This window comes from Manis javanica, chromosome 1 (assembly GCF_040802235.1).
Source record: "Manis javanica isolate MJ-LG chromosome 1, MJ_LKY, whole genome shotgun sequence".
Classification (NCBI taxonomy): Eukaryota; Metazoa; Chordata; class Mammalia; order Pholidota; family Manidae; genus Manis; species Manis javanica.
The window spans coordinates 111,686,686-111,704,092 of record NC_133156.1 but is presented as its reverse complement, the minus strand read 5'-3'; the positions used below and the strand labels follow the sequence as shown (position 1 = coordinate 111,704,092).

General features: G+C 41.8%; 1 protein-coding gene across 2 annotated transcripts in view; it reads left to right on the top strand.

Annotated features, from left to right (window-relative positions):
• Window positions 1–17,407, top strand: part of ITGA2 (integrin subunit alpha 2) — a 117,758-nt gene that overhangs the window by 86,249 nt on the left and 14,102 nt on the right. For both annotated transcript variants that reach the window (XM_037022016.2, XM_073236346.1), the window contains 4 exons: window positions 3,113–3,215; window positions 3,668–3,778; window positions 5,086–5,190; window positions 15,752–15,865. In XM_037022016.2, coding sequence (XP_036877911.2) covers window positions 3,113–3,215; window positions 3,668–3,778; window positions 5,086–5,190; window positions 15,752–15,865 — 433 coding nt within the window. The remainder of the gene's footprint in view (window positions 1–3,112; window positions 3,216–3,667; window positions 3,779–5,085; window positions 5,191–15,751; window positions 15,866–17,407) is intronic.

Below are 17,407 nucleotides of genomic sequence, written 5' to 3'. Positions count from 1 at the left end.
CTTTCTTCTCCTTGCCAGTCTCCCATCATCCACATGAGACCTCAAGCAATATCCCCACCCTGGACACTGAAGTCCCAAGCACCATGCTTTGCACATAGTGGGTCAACCACAAATACTGAGCCTACTCACAGAAAATTAGCTTCTGGGGTAGAAAATTCCCGACATAACAGATTAGGGATTTCTTCTAACCAGGAGGAAATGAGGCATTTCCCAAAGAAGGTGAGGAACTGCTCTATTCCCCTATCTTGCCAGCCCAAAGCTAGCATACCTGAGAGCAGTGGCAGAATGGCACTAGGTGACACCAGCCATCAGGAATTGTTCAGGGGGACAGGTGTCTTGAGAAGTTGGTGACACGCCAACGCCACAGGTGCCAATAGGTTGATTTCCTCCTGTTAACTCCCACTGAGAAGTGGGACAGGTTCGTGGGCACAGGCACTGGGGGGCACAGCCAGCCAGGTACACAGGCTGCTGGTGCTGCCCACCTCCAAGCTTCAGGACCAGAGCTCTTTACCTGGGGAGGCACTGAGGCAGCCAATTCTCAGCAGAGATCAAGGGCCCCTTGTGTTTCCAAGAAGCGGGTGTGAGCAGTGTTCACTGGCAACAGATTGTTCTCTAACTCCCACCACATCACTCCAGCCCCTAGACTGTGTAGATCATCCAATAGATCCTTGAGCAAAAACACAAAGGAAAATATGTCATCATATCCAGAGCTCGAGACACATGAGCAAAGATGAAAAGAATGCTTCTCTATCAAGTGAACTACAAACAGCAAAAGCAGAAATGAAATACAGCCCAAGTTCTCCATCCCTGAAAAATTCATCAGTGACTGCAGATTTCAAAGGCCCCTCAGTTGCTAAAATAACTGAAGACAAATGCATCCCGGGAGATTGCTATGACCACACTACCTGCATTTTTTCCTTCCTACCACTATTGATTCTCTTACCCTAAATACTTTTTCTTACTACAGCCTTTTTATGATTCCACTTGACATCATGGCAAATTTTTTCAGATATTTTAGCATGAAACAAATAAAAATGTGAAGTGGGACTTTGTTTTCTCTAACATTTTAGCTGCATATTTATGTGATGGTAAATTGGTTTTAAGACATTCTGATGTTCCTTAAAATAAATCAGATTAATATGGAGAATTATGAAAAATGAAAGCTTAAATAGCTCCTAATCCTTCTGCCTAGATGATCCTACTTGAATTTTTTTTGGAAGACATGAAATGTACATGGATAGAAAATCCAGATATTACAGAAAGATAGCCAATGCAGAGTGAACCATCCCATCCTCCTAAGGTTATCCCATACGTGACTAACAACTGTTTTCAGAATACTTTCCAGATACAGGGTTTGATTATCTACCAGGATAAATGCACATTAACACACACACACACACATAATTTACTTAGCCACACACACAATTTACTTAGCCAGGTGGAATGATGAAACTCTTCTATACCTTGCTTTTTATGTAATCTTAGAGGAGTTTTCAGATCAGGACATACAGACCTAACTTACCCTATTGCTGCTGAATCATAATTTATGTAACCAATTCAAGATTAATGAGATTTTTGCTCATTTTGCATTTTTATTTTATTGAATCATCATAGGTAACACTGTAAAACACATCTTTTAACAAATATCTTTGCAAACTTTTCCAAAAAGAAGTCTTACCCAGTTATTGAATGTATCCCTCAGCAACCACTTTGATAAATGTGCAGTTACATTGTACAAATATTATGGGTGGAAATAGATTATGAGAGTAGAATTATTTCTAAAACAGGAGTTAACTGCTACTATAAATATATTGATCAACACTTAGGAACTTAAGGAATACTCATGTAACATGGAAAAATGTCAGGATTTCTGTAAATGCAAAAGCAGAATGTATTACTCAATTTAAAAACTGGCTGTCTTAGTGGCTCACACAAAGATCTGGAAGGTGAAAGGAGTAGCTCATGCATATACAGCCAGGCTTTCTGTTTCAAATCCAAGTAGTCAGTTTTCCCATTTTCCATGAGAGGCTGACAAATCATTGTTTCCTTTCATATATATATATATATATATATATATATATATATAACCTTGACAAACACTACATCTATTTAAATCTTGCTCTGACATATTATCCCTTTGAGAATTTGGAAAAGTTTTTTAAAGGCATAAAAAAGAAAATCGAGGGTTCAGTAAAGGAACAAAAACACCCTCAGAAAGTTGCTGTGCAGTTTTTATAGAAAATAGAAACAACGTCCTATTAGGATAAGTTGTCTAATGGGAATAAATATTGCTTCTCAGACTCCTACCCCTGCTCCGCACCCCCAGCCAATGGAACTACCCCCATTAAAATCCAGCCTCAGAGCTCCAGAAGTGAGTGAGGCGGCGAGGGGAGAGTATCCAGTTACATTCCAGTCCGAGTGGTCCTATGGGGGTTCCCGTCACCTGGTCCTCACTTCACTTGCAGACGCCAGCTGGCAGTCTCAAGCAAAGAGGTCAGATCAGTGCGGTGCTGGGGGTCTGTCCCAATAGAACTTCTGGGTCAGCTGGCGAAAGGAGGTCTCTATGCTAGTGGTAGAGTCAGACTGACCACCACTTCAGCACAAAGGCATTGGTTTGGAACTCTAGAAGGATGGGGAGAAGGAATAATAAAAGACAGAGAATGCTCTGTTTCACTGATGACAGTAACAAATACTGCAGGAGCTGATACTCAGTACCCTGCCATTGTATTTCCACCATAGCAATTGGAAAATCCTCTGGGATATAAATTCCATTCATCCAACCTACAAGGACTGTATCCACTTATATCAACACACCAGTCAATGGAAGAGCAATCTTGAGAAGACTTTCATGATCAGTTCTAAAATGTGATACATTTGTACTTATTTTAGAAACTTTACAACAGATAAACATGTTAACGCAAAGAATCTCAGCAGAAAGATCATGAAGGGATATTGAAAGGAATTTGTTTTAGCCTTGGAAACATTAACCCATAACAAGCCATTGTTTTAATTTAGTATTTTTTTTCCTAAATGTAAAGTATCTTACCTGTAATATAAGCTTCAAACCAACAGCAAAACTAAATTATTTGGCTTTACAAACATTAACCAACAGATCCACCAACATAAATTTTTATGAAGTCTTCTCAGATGGGAATGTGCCTTCTGTCGTGCAGAATTTTGAAGATATTGGTCCAAAATTCATCTTCTCCATTAAGGTTGGTAAGCCTGTCGTAAGGATGGGAAATCAGGAGGAAGGGGAAAGAAACAAATGAGGCCAGAAGGGAAGAAGAAAGTGAGAAGCTGAAATAGTTGAGTGTTTCTCAAACCTGAGCATGCATTGGAATCACCTGGAGAAATGTTAAAACACTGGTCCATGGGCTTCATTCTTAGATTTCTGATTCAGAGGGTCTGGGGTGAGTGAGTATTTTTAACCAATTCTTAAGTCACAAATTACTTACCATTTAAAATGGTAGGTGTTGAGATTTTCCATGAAAAGGTAAGACACAGAGACCTGAAGTGTGACATGAAGTAGTGAGACTCATTTTCATGTGAATTCAGTTATACCGCTTAGTAGTGGCTGGCCATCAATGCAGAAGTTATTGATTACTTTCCAGCAACTTGTGCATAATGTAGCGATACCCAGAATGTTTCCTTCCATACTCTGTAGGTAACAACAGGAAGTGTTCCAGTAAGCCTGGCAACTGTAGTCATCCACATCCCTCAATACACCAAAGAAAAGAATCCACTGATGTACCTGACCGGGGTGCACACGAATCAGGTAAGGGCAATCGGATTGCCTATAAAAATGTGTACTTTCAATGTGGGAATGCCCCATGCAGTTGGGGTGATCACGTCTGACATCTTATAGATGGAAAACTGAGAAGATAACCCTTATACATCCTCAATGCCAGTTAACTAGCAGTTCATTTCATATTAGGAGCAGGGTATTTGTCTTACCAATGGGTTTCGGCCCCAGGCAAGTTCACTATGGATGCAGTGACACTGAGGAATGACAATGGAAAGTTCTTGGGATGAAGGGGTTTATTACCTGGCTTGTTCTCCTGACAAGCACTAGAATTATGTCTGGACTGCAGGTCTTTAATCCTCCTTAAGTCTCTGCCTCCGCCCAGAGCACTGGACAGAGCTCTTTATATAGTGACTCAGTCAATAATAGTGTATTACCTATGGGTATAGAAGCAGTCGCCTAGCAGCAAGCCAGTTATATCATCAAGTAGTTGAGGTTCAGGTGAGGATACTGGCCATAAGAACCCCAACTTTTCCCACAGTATTGTAATAAGAAAAGCACTGTCTGAGTCGAGAGATTTATAGATGGCACGAATTATTCCTACAGCCCCATGTTGTCCAGGTGAAGATCTGACTTGGTCAGAGCCCTGTTCATAGAGGAGGCAGCTGGCTGGGAACTGAGAGGTGGCCTGGAGCATTCAGATACATACTCCCGCAGTGGGTGTTTTTGGTCTACACAGCTGGAATCAGTAGCTGGTCTTTGTGCTGCCAGCCTGTACTCTGGCCCCATGACAATCAACCATCATTTTAGTCACCTGAGTTACTTTTACAATCACCACCATGCACTTTTATCAGAATCCTTAGGGCTAAACTCAAGCCCCGGAGGTTGTCTTTAAAAGCCGCCACCCCACCCCCATGCAGCCTGGGTTGGGAAGCACCGCTTTCTCCAAACTCCTTGATGTCAGCTCAGCCTTAGTCTAGCACTTAGCTCATTCTACAGGTGTTAGTCCCATGGTATGTAAATGTGAGCACAGGAAATCAAAATCCTAAAATGTTCCATAGAAAAGAACCCTGAATTACATCAGTCTGTTGTTCCTGCAAACTGTCTCATCACATAAAGGCTGTGAGAACCAGCACCATCCTGTGGGGTCGTGGTCAGGAGGATCTGAATACTCCAGAGTTTATACTTGTGATCACGAAGAAGTGTGGCCAGGCCAGTGCTGTGGAAGAAGACTCAGGGTCCCTCTACTCTCTGACGTGTGACAGTAGGATTTTCTAACGTGGTGAAAGGAACACCATAAACCATTTTGCTTCCTAAGACTGATTTGTTATCCTTTGTAGGCTGGCGACATCAGCTGTAAGGCTGAAATAAACCCACTGAAAATAGGACAAACATCTTCTTCTGTATCTTTCAAGAGGGAAAATTTCTGGCATGTAAAAGAATTGGTGAGTACAGGTTAATGGGGTGACAATTTCCTTTGGTGATTCATTGCTTTACCTGGAAATCAAGACATTTCTTTCTGCTACCACCTCATATCATAGAACTTTCTTATTTTGCCTTCAGCCCATAGGAATCAAGACTTAGAAAACACTCAAATCTAGATTATTGGATCATTACCGATGCCATTAGTATAAATATATGTTACAGATTTCATGAAATCAGAAGGAATCCATGTAACACTACTGTTTTTGTGTTGTGCAGTTGTAAACTTTGCAAAGACCTGTGAGGGAACCGGGTATGTGCTTGGAGGTGAAGCTCCTTCTGCCCCTCCCCCACATAATCACTGATATCTTTTATCTAGCTGCTCAAATGCCTCTCTGACCAAACTTCTGTTTTGTAATATTTTATTATCTCCTCCAGAGCTATGCCCTTTTCTTTGAGAAAGAGACTAGCATCCAGCAAGGTGGAAGCTATTTGGCACATTGGAACATTTTAAGTATTCAAATAAGAAACACTTAGCAAACTAACCCTAAACAAACTAGAGTTCTCCTTATGAGCAACACTGAAATTCTGGTTTTCTTTTGCTACAACTATTTTATTTTGTGATGGATGGGGGAAAATAGGAAAATAAAATTAGTTTCTTTTTTAAGTAATCATAATATAACTACAGTGTAAATGTGGCTTAAATCTAAATAGTAGTATGTAAAAATGCCAAGTAGAAACTCATCTCAGGATGTGCCAAAATATTAAGCCTCTGAGCATTTTCCTTATTTTTGTCAAAAGGTTTTGATTTTGTAAAATGGCAACTGCTCACTGTGAACAACATAAAACAAATTTAACAAGACAGAAAACTACAAAGAAATTGAAATGCCCCAGAAATCTAACAGCTGACCTCTCTTAACATTTAATGAACATCCTTCTCTCTATACCTCTGAGCATTAGTCCACATGTAGATCTATGTGTACTGTTACACAAATGGGCCATGCTACTTTTTTTTTTTTTTTTTTTTTTTTTTTGAGAGGGCATCTCTCATATTTATTGATCAAATGGTTGTTAACAACAATAAAATTCAGTATAGGGGGGTCAATGCTCAATGTACAATCATTAATCCATCTCAAGCCTAATTCTCGTCAGTCTCCAATCTTCTGAAGCATAACGAACAAGTTCTTACATGGTGAACGAATTCTTACAGAGTGAATAAATTCTTACATGGTGAACAGTACAAGGGCATTCATCACAGAAACTTTCGGTTTTGATCATGCAATATGACCTATAAACCATCAGGTCAAATATGAATATTCATTTGATTTTTGTACTTGATTTATATGTTGATCCCACATTTCTCCTATTATTATTATTATTTTTATTTTTAATAAAATGCTGAAGTGGTAGGTAGATGCAAGATAAAGGTAGAAAACATAGTTTAGTGCTGTAAGAAGGCAAATGTAGATGATCAGATGATCAGGTGTGTGCCTATGGACTAAGTATTAATCCAGGCTAGACAAGGGCAGCAAGACATCCACGGATGCAGAAGATTTCTCTCAAAGCAGAGGGGGTGAGGTTCTGAGCCTCACCTCTGTTGATCCCCAAATTCTCACCTGATGGCCCCCCTGCGACTGTGCCTGTCTTAGGTTGTTCCTCCCTTGAGGAATCTTACCCGTCTCTGGCTAACCAGTCATCTTCCGGGGCCATACAGGGAAATGTAAAGTTGGTAAGTGAGAGAGAAGCCATATTGTTTGCAAAGGTTAGCTTTTTACTTCTTTGCAGATTTATGCCCTGTGGCTTCTATGCCCAGCACTTGTCTCGAGGTATCTTTACCACCTGGAGGAATTATGATACTCGGTAAATTCGATATGAGGCACGAATTCTATTTAAGGTTTGTAATTAGGAAGGAAGAAGAAAAGCTATAGATGTAGCATATGAAGGAAACTTGGGAGGATTGATTATTTCTTTGACGTATCTTCTTGTATAGTACCTTAAGTATGTATAGGTTTTAAACTACTAACTAATTTGCACACACATATTAACATAATAGGAATATGGTGACATAAACAAAGCAAATCTATAATTACCAGCCATCTCCAGTGAAGCCAAGAAAACCATTTAGGCACCCTAGGCATTTGTGAAAATTTATCTATGATATGATGGATATTGTCCAACTGTACTTGAACCATCAGACAAATTAAAGCAGCCCATTTCTGGGATCTGTTCACATCCCATATGTTCTTTTAACCATAGATAGTCTATAGTCATGAGATTTTGGGGTGCTACAACTTGCACCCCTCCCAACTCCTGGTTGAGTTCCAACAGTACAGATCCAGTCAAATTCGTTGTCTCACTGTATGCACATGCCAGCCTAGACATCTCCCTCCTCCTTCTTATGGCAAGTCCAGGAGACGGTGGGCTGGATGCAGCCACAACCGCAGCATCGTCCGGATCCCTGTGGAGGCTTTTTGATGATCATCCCCCGGCACGAGTCCTCCAGAGAGTGCTGATGCCGGAAGCTCCTCCTCATATCGTATCTTAGTTCATTTTCTGGGTATCCAAGCTAGGCCTTGATCTTCTGCGTAGAAACAAACAGACCCTTTGCCCACACTTTGACATGCCCTCTATACCACTGTGCAGAACTCATTGGAGGTCAGCACACAGTAACTGCTTTTTTTTTTTTTTTTTTTTTTAATTAAGAGAAAGGAATATTATCAGAAAAGAGTACCTCCATAGCTGATCATCTGACACCCTTTAAGTGATCAACATTAAGGATATTTAAAGCATGCGTTGATCTTTGATTTACCAATAGTTTTATCCCGTTAAGGAGTAATCCCCCTTTTCTTTCTTTCTTTCTTTTTTTTTTTTAATTTTTAATCTACACTTACCTGAAGAATACTATGTTTACTATGCTCTCCCCTATATCAGGTTCCCCCTAACAACCACATTATGGTTACTGTCCATCAGCTTAGCAAAATGTGGTAGAGTCACTACTTGTCCTCTCTGTGTTGTGCAGCCCACCCTCCCCTTTCTCCCTCCCCACCATGCATGCTAATCTTAATACCCCTCTTCTTCTTCCCCCCCCCCCTTATCCCTCCCTCCCCACCCGTCCTCCCCAGTTCCTTTCCCTTTGGTACCTGTTAGTCCATTTTTGGGTTCTGTAATTCCGCTGCTGTTTTGTTCCTTCAGTTTTTCCTTTGTTCCTATACTCCTCAGATGAGTGAAATCATTTGGTATTTCTCTTTCTCCGCTTGGCTTATTTCACTGAGCATAATACTCTCCAGCTCCATCCATGTTGCTGCAAATGGTTGGATTTTTCCACTTCTTATGGCTGAGTAGTATTCCATTGTGTATATGTACCACATCTTCTTTATCCATTCATCTACAGATGGACATTTAGGTTGCTTCCAATTCTTGGCTATTGTAAATAGTGCTGCGATAAACATAGGAGTGCATCTGTCTTTCTCAAACTTGATTGCTGCATTCTTAGGGTAAATTCCTAGGAGTGGAATTCCTGGGTCAAATGGTAGGTCTGTTTTGAGCATTTTGATGCACCTCCATACTGCTTTCCACAATGGTTGAACTAATTTACATTCCCACCAGCAGTGTAGGAGGGTTCCCCTTTCTCCACAGCCTCGCCAACATTTGTTGTTGTTTGTCTTTTGGATGGCAGCTATCCTTACTGGTGTGAGGTGATACCTCATTGTAGTTTTAATTTGCATTTCTCTGATAATTAGCGATGTGGAGCATCTTTTCATGTGTCTCTTGGCCATCTGTATTTCTTTTTTGGAGAACTGTCTGTTCAGTTCCTCTGCCCATTTTTTAATTGGGTTATTTGTTTTTTGTTTGTTGAGGCGTGTGAGCTCTTTATATATTCTGGACGTCAAGCCTTTATCAGATCTGTCATTTTCAAATATATTCTCCCATACTGTAGGGTTCCTTTTTGTTCTATTGATGGTGTCTTTCGCTGTACAGAAGCTTTTCAGCTTAATGTAGTCCCACTTGCTCATTTTTGCTGTTGTTTTCCTTGCCCGGGGAGATATGTTCAAGAAGAGATCACTCATGTTTATGTCTAAGAGGTTTTTGCCTATGTTTTTTTCCAAGAGTTTAATGGTTTCGTGACTTACATTCAGGTCTTTGATCCATTTTGAGTTTACCTTTGTATATGGGGTTAGACAATGGTCCAGTTTCATTCTCCTACATGTAGCTGTCCAGTTTTGCCAGCACCATCTGTTGAAGAGACTGTCATTTTGCCATTGTATGTCCATGGCTCCTTTATCAAATATTAATTGACCATATATGTTTGGGTTAATTTCTGGGGTCTCTAATCTGTTCCACTGGTCTGTGGCTCTGTTCTTGTGCCAGTACCAAATTGTCTTGATTACTATGGCTTTGTAGTAGAGCTTGAAGTTGGGGAGTGAGATCCCCCCTACTTTATTCTTCTTTTTCAGGATTGCTTTGGCTATTCGGGGTCTTTGGTGTTTCCATATGAATTTTTGAATTATTTGTTCCAATTCATTGAAGAATGTTGCTGGTAATTTGAGAGGGATTGCATCAAATCTGTATATTGCTTTGGGCAGGATGGCCATTTTGACGATATTAATTCTTCCTAGCCATGAGCATGGGATGAGTTTCCATTTATTAGTGTCCCCTTTAATTTCTCTTAAGAGTGACTTGTAGTTTTCAGAGTATAAGTCTTTCACTTCCTTGGTTAGGTTTATTCCTAGGTATTTTATTCTTTTTGATGCAATGGTGAATGGAATTGTTTTCCTGATTTCTCTTTCTATTGATTCGTTGTTAGTGTATAGGAAAGCTACAGATTTCTGTGTGTTGATTTTGTATCCTGCAACTTTGCTGTATTCCGATATCAGTTCTAGTAGTTTTGGAGTGGAGTCTTTAGGGTTTTTTATGTACAGTATCATATCATCTGCAAATAGTGACAGTTTAACTTCTTCTTTACCAATCTGGATTCCTTGTATTTCTTTGTTTTGTCTGATTGCCGTGGCTAGGACCTCCAGTACTATGTTAAATAACAGTGGGGAGAGTGGGCATCCCTGTCTGGTTCCCGATCTCAGTGGAAATGCTTTCAGCTTCTCGCTGTTCAGTATAATGCTGGCTGTGGGTTTATCATATATGGCCTTTATTATGTTGAGGTACTTGCCCTCTATTCCCATTTTGCTGAGAGTTTTTATCATGAATGGATGTTGAATTTTGTCAAATGCTTTTTCAGCATCTATGGAGATGATCATGTGGTTTTTGTCTTTCTTTTTGTTGATGTGGTGGATGATGTTGATGGATTTTCGAATGTTGTACCATCCTTGCATCCCTGGGATGAACCCCACTTGGTCATGGTGTATGATCCTTTTGATATACTGTTGAATTCTGTTTGCTAATATTTTATTGAGTATTTTTGCATCTACATTCATCAGGGATATTGGTCTGTAATTTTCTTTTTTGGTGGGGTCTTTGCCTGGTTTTGGTATTAGGGTGATGTTGGCTTCACAGAATGAGTTTGGGAGTATTCCCTCTTCTTCTATTTTGTGGAACACTTTAAGGAGAATGGGTATTATGTCTTCTCTGTGTGTCTGATAAAATTCCGAGGTAAATCCGTCCGGCCCCGGGGTTTTGTTCTTGGGTAGTTTTTTGATTACTGTTTCAATTTCTTTGCTTGTAATTGGTTTGTTTAACTTTTGTGTTTCTTCCTTGGTCAGTCTTGGGAGGTTGTATTTTTCTAGGAAGTTGTCCATTTCTTCTAGGTTTTCCAGCTTGTTGGCATATAGGTTTTCATAGTAGTCTTTAATAATTCTTTGTATTTCTGTGGAGTCTGTCGTGATTTTTCCATTCTCATTTCTAATTATGTTGATTTGTGTTGACTCTCTTTTTCTCTTAATAAGTTGGGCTAGAGGCTTATCTATTTTGTTTATTTTCTCAAAGAACCAGCTCTTGGTTTCGTTGATTTTTGCTATTGTTTTATTCTTCTCAATTTTGTTTATTTCTTCTCTGATCTTTATTATGTCCCTCCTTCTGCTGACTTTAGGCCTCATTTGTTCTTCTTTTTCCAGTTTTAATAATTGTGATGTTAGACTATTCATTTGGGATTGTTCTTCCTTCTTCAAGTGTGCCTGGATTGCTATATACTTTCCTCTTAAGACTGCTTTCGCTGCATCCCACAGAAGTTGGGGCTTGGTGTTGTTGTTGTCATTTGTTTCTATATATTCCTTGATCTCTATTTTGATTTGTTCATTGATCCATTGATTATTTAGTAGCATGTTTTAAGCCTCCATGTGTTTGTGAGCCTTTTTGTTTTCTTTGTAGAATTTATTTCTACTTTCATACCTTTGTGGTCTGAAAAATTGGTTGGTAGAATTTCAATATTGTGGAATTTACTGAGGCTCTGTTTGTGAGCTAGTATGTGGTCTATTCTGGAGAATGTTCCATGTGCACTTGAGAAGAATGTATATCCTGTTGCTTTTGGATGTAAAGTTCTATAGATGTCTATTAGGTCCATCTGTTCTAGTGTGTTGTTCAGTGCCTGTGTGTCTTTACTTATTTTCTGCCCGGTGGATCTATCCTTTGGGGTGAGTGGTGTGTTGAAGTCTCCTACAATGAATGCATTGCAGTCTATTTCCCTCTTTAGTTCTGTTAGTATTTGCTTCACATATGCTGGTGCTCCTGTATTGGGTGCATATATATTTAGAATGGTTATATCCTCTTGTTGGACTAAGCCCTTTATCATTATGTAGTGGCCTTCTTTATCTCTTGTTACTTTCTTTGTTTTGAAGTCTATTTTGTCTGATATTAGTACTGCAACCCCTGCTTTCTTCTCACTGTTGTTTGCCTGAAATATGTTTTTCCATCCCTTGACTTTTAGTCTATGCTTATCTTTGGGTTTAAGGTGAGTTTCTTGTAAGCAGCATATAGATGGGTCTTGCTTTTTTATCCATTCTATTACTCTATGTCCTTTGATTGGTGCATTAAGTCCATTTACATTTAGGGTGACTATTGAAAGATATGTACTTATTGCCATTGCAGGCTTTAGATTCGTGGTTACCAAAGGTTCAAGGTTAGCTTCTTTAGTATCTTACTGCCTAACTTAGCTCGCTTATTGAGCTGTTATATACACTGTCTGGAGAGTCTTTTCTTCTCTCCCTTCTTATTCCTCCTCCTCCATTCTTCATATGTTGTGTGTTTTGTTCTGTGCTCTTTTTAGGGGTGCTCCCATCTAGAGCAGTCCCTGTAGGATGCCCTGTAGAGGTGGTTTGTGGGAAGCAAATTCCCTCAGCTTTTGCTTGTCTGGGAATTGTTTGATCCCACCATCATATTTAAATGATAGTCGTGCTGGATACAGTATCCTTGGTTCAAGGCCCTTCTGTTTCATTGCATTAAGTATATCATGCCATTCTCTTCTGGCCTGTAGGGTTTCTGTTGAGAAGTCTGATGTTAGCCTGATTGGTTTTCCTTTATAGGTGACCTTTTTCTCTCTAGCTGCCTTTAAAACTCTTTTCTTGTCCTTGATCCTTGCCATTTTAATTATTATGTGTCTTGGTGTTGTCCTCCTTGGATCCTTTCTGTTGGGGGTTCTGTATAATTCCATGGTCTGTTCGATTATTTCCTCCCCCAGTTTGGGGAAGTTTTCAGCAATTATTTCTTCAAAGACACTTTCTATTCCTTTTCCTCTTTCTTCCTCTTCTGGTATCCCTATAATACGAATGTTTTTCCTTTTGTATTGGTCACATATTTCTCTTAGTGTTGTTTCATTCCTGGAGATCCTTTTATCTCTCTCTATGTCAGCTTCTATACGTTCCTGTTCTCTGGCTTCTATTCCTTCAATGGCCTCTTGCATCTTATCCATTCTGCTTATAAATCCTTCCAGGGATTGTTTCACTTCTGTGATCTCTTTCCTGACATCTGTGATCTCCTTCCGGACTTCATCCCACTGCTCTTGCATTTTTCTCTGCATCTCATCCCATTGCTCTTGCATTTTTTTCTGCATCTCTGTCAGCATGTTCATGATTTTTATTTTGAATTCTTTTTCAGGAGGATTAGTTAGGTCTGTCTCCCTCTCAGGTGTTGTCTCTGTGATCTTTGTCTGCCTGTAGTTTTGCCTTTTCATGGTGATAGAGATAGTTTGCAGAGCTGGTACAAGTGACCACTGGAAGACCTTCCCTTCTTGTTGGTTTGTGGCCTTTTCCTGGGAGAATAGCGACCTCTAGTGGCTTGTGCTGGGCAGCTGTGCGCAGACAGGGCTTCTGCTTCCTGCCCAGTTGCTTTGGGGTTTATCTCCGCTGTTGCTGTGGGCTTGGCCTGGCTGGGGCTGTTCCTCCAAAATGGTGGAGCCCCGTTGGAGGGGGAGCAGCCAGGAGACTATTTATCTCCGTAAGGGGCCTCTGTGCTCCCTGCTGCCCAGGGGGTTAGAGTGCCCAGAGATCCCCAGATTCCCTGCTTCTGGTCTAAGTGACCTGTCCTGCCCCTTTAAGATTTCCAAAAAGCACTCTCCAAACCAAAACAACAGCAGCAACAATGAGAGAGGGAACAGAAAGAAAGAGAAAAAAAAAAGGAAAAAACAAGCGATTTTTTTTTTTTTTTTTTTTTTTTTTTTTGTCCTCAGGTGCCGGTCCCAGGCACCCGCTCACTGGTCCTGCTGCCCTGTCTCCCTAGCACCAGGGTCCCTGTCCTTTCAAGGCTTCCAAAAAGCACCCACCCACCGGTCCCGCAGGGAAGGAACGCTCAATATTCTTTGTCCTCAGGCACTGGTCCCACGCACCCGCTCACCAGTCCCGCCGCCCTGCCTCCCTAGCACCGGGGTCCCTGTCCCTTCAAGGCTTCCAAAAAGCACTCGGCAAAAAGAGAGAAAAAAAAGGGGGAAAACGCGCGATTTCTTCCGTCCTCAGGTGCTGGTCTCAGGCACCCACCCACCGGTCCCACAGGGAAAAATGCGGGATATTCTTTGTCCTCAGGTGCCGGTCCCAGGCACCCGCTCACCAGTCCCGCCGCCCTGCCTCCCTAGCACCGGGGTCCCTGTCCTTTTTAGGCTTCCAAAAAGCACTCGCAGAAAAGAGAAAAAAAAAAGGGGAAAAACGCGCGATTTCCTCTGTCCTCAAGTGCCGGTCTCAGGCACCCGCCCACCGGTCCCGCAGGGAAAAACGGGGGATATTCTTTGTCCTCAGGCGCCGGTCCCAGCCACCCGCTCACCAGTCCCGCCACCGTGCCTCCCTAGCACTGGGGTCCCCGTCCCTTCAAGGCTTCCAAAAAGCGCTCGCCAAAAAGAGAAAAAAAAAAAAGGGGAAAAACGCGCGACCTCCTCCGTCCTCAGGCACCGGTCTCAGGCACCCGCCCGCCGGTCTCGCAGGGAGAAATGCGGGATATTCTTTGTCCTCCGGCGCCGTTCCCAGGCACCTCCTCACCGGTCCCGCCACCCTGCCTCCCCAGCAACGGGGGCCCGTCCCTCTAAGGCTTCCAAAAAGCGCTCGCCAAAAAAAAAAAAAAAAAAAAACCGCTCCGGTTTCTCTCCACCCGCCGGGAGCCGGGGGGAGGGGCGCTCGGGTCCCGCCGGGCTGGGGTTTGTATCTTACCCCCTTCACAAGGCGCTGGGTTCTTGCAGGTGTGGATGTGGTCTGGATGTTGTCCTGTGTCCTGTGGTCTCTATTTTAGGAAGATTTTTCTTTGTTATATTTTCATAGCTCTATGTGTTTTTGGGAGGAGATTTCCACTGCTCTACTCACTCCGCCATCTTGGCTCCGCCCCCATGCTACTTTTTTTATAGGCCAATATGTCACCAACTCTTTTCAATAGGCTTTACTTCTAGCACAGCTTTAGATTCACAGTAATATAGAGTGAAAAGTAGAGAAATTTCCCTTATAGCCCCATCCTGCATATTTACAGCCTCCTCCACTGTCAAAATCTCCCCACCAGCGTGATACGTATGTTTCCATAGATGACATTACACTGACACATCATAATCCACCAAAGTGAACAGTTTACACTGGGGCTCACTCTTGGAGTCAGACATCCCATGGGTTTTGAGAAATGTATAGTGACATGTAGCACTGATTATGCAGAAGCGTTTCACTGCCCTAACAAGCCTGTGCTCTGCCTTTCACCCCCCCCTCCCCACTCACTCTTGGTAACCACTGATTCTTCCACTGACAACTTTTCCTGAAATCTAAGGAGTGCACCTTTACCAGTTGTATTTAATGACTAAATTGTACTGCATTTTATGTACATATATTCAGTTTACTTAACTGATATATTGTTGATAAACACAACTTAGTTTTTTGGATTTTCTTACTCCTGGAAGTAGTACAGTAAACAGGCATGGTATACTTTTTTCCACACACTTGATTATCTCCTGAAGCCTTTCCTACATATGGGAAAAGACTGGGGCAGAAGATAAACCCTTTTTACATTTTGAGGCATAGTGCCAAATTTTCTTGGAAGGGTTATGTCTACTAATAGTGCCTAAGATTGTCTATTTCCCTAGATCTTTCACAGCACTGGGTTTTATCTTTGTAAAATTTTAGCACTTATTTTTGAAAGCCCGTATTAACCCTCTCTTCTTTTATCATTACTCCAACCTGAAAGAACTGCAGAACTGCTTCCTGTAGGACTGTTACCTGCTGGCTGAAAGACCTCCAGATGAAAGGAGAATACTTCCTCAATGTGTCTACCAGAATTTGGAATGGGACTTTTGCAGCAGTGAGTATCAGCTTTATTTACTGGGCTTTCCAATAACAAGGAAACAAGGCTTCATGGTCAATAAGTTCATACCCTTTGACACAATCAGTACTCTGGCTAAGTCAGCAGCGCCCAAATGACCTACAGCAGTTTCACCCTGGGAGCCAGGATGCTTCCATCCTTTCCAAAGCTTACCCAAGCTGTCTGGGCCTCGCAATCAGCTGGGCGGCTTGTTGTAAAGGGTCTGCTTCTTAGCCTCCACTATGTGAGAATCTCTGGGAATGGTGTCCAGGTACCTTCTGCTGCGCTGAGGTGCAGTGGGGCACCTGCTCGGTGTTCCTCTTCAAGCTCTTAACATTTCTGACCCCCGAGTCTCCACCACCCCAAATCAAAGTGCACATGGCTCTGCCCCCGTCCCTGAACTCCTGGCTAATTGCTCCCCAAATCACCCAGTAGCTGAGCCTAATGTACACTCTGTCTCCCTGTGTTAGGGCCAGGTGACAGCTCTGCTGTCCGATTTCACCCTTTCTCTGGTGAAAGCCAGTGTGCATACAACTTTTTGATCTCATGAAAAGTTTGAAGAGAGTGCCAAAATAGCAGTGTGTTTGTGCTTTTGGCAGGTGTGAATGGTGGCAGGGCGGGAACAGGGAAGTGGGGGAGTAGAGGAGTTGGGGGGTGAGTTTCTCCCCATATGCTTTTGTTGCTTGTCAGCTGCATTTGCTTTTGGGCCTTGAGGACACCTCTGAATCCTGCTAGAAGGGAATCATGCTGGTACCCCACTATCCCAGCTGCTCAGTTTCACCAACTGGTTCTTGGCTCCTTGGACTTAAGAAACAAATGTTTTCGTAGCAACCTCTGCCAGCTGGGAAGGACTGTTACAAATCAAAATGCAATCATGCTGCTCTGTAAAAAGTATCTGGTTTTTCTTGAGTTTGTTTAAAGCTACGTTATTTTAACTGTAAGACTTTTGAAAGTACCTTTTCCTAGAGATTTTCAGAAGCAGCAATTTCATTTCTGGGAGTAAAATTCTGAAGCATATTTATGCTTTTCCAACAAGGTTATGATGGTTAAACTGAATAACACCATGAAAGTTCCTGACTATCAAGTCCTACACATCTTGCTCCTTCATGAAAGGTTAAATGTTTAACTCCTTGCTGTTTTCAGCTATTTCAACACCCAAGTGGATGTTTTCAGACCACCTAGGAGACCCAGTCTGAAATATGGATCTCATTTCCTATATTACAGCCCATTATCATCCTGCCTTTAACCATTGGCTGATGCAGTAAAAGTCAACTTAACATCCCAAGTAATTTCATCACAGAGTGAATGCTCAGACCTCCAAATCGATGGCAATGTTGACTGCCATTTGTTAGGCAAAGCCTTGGTAAATGCTAGTAGGCATGGGACTTCATTCTCCTGGGCCTGCGTGGCCTTTCCACCACTGCTTGTTAGCCCTGCAGATACTGGGCACCTACGCAAAGGGCCAGACTTGGGAGGGCAGATGTACGGTGTTGTAAGAAAATGTCTTCCTCTTGAGTTTACAGGGACCATGAAAGCAACATT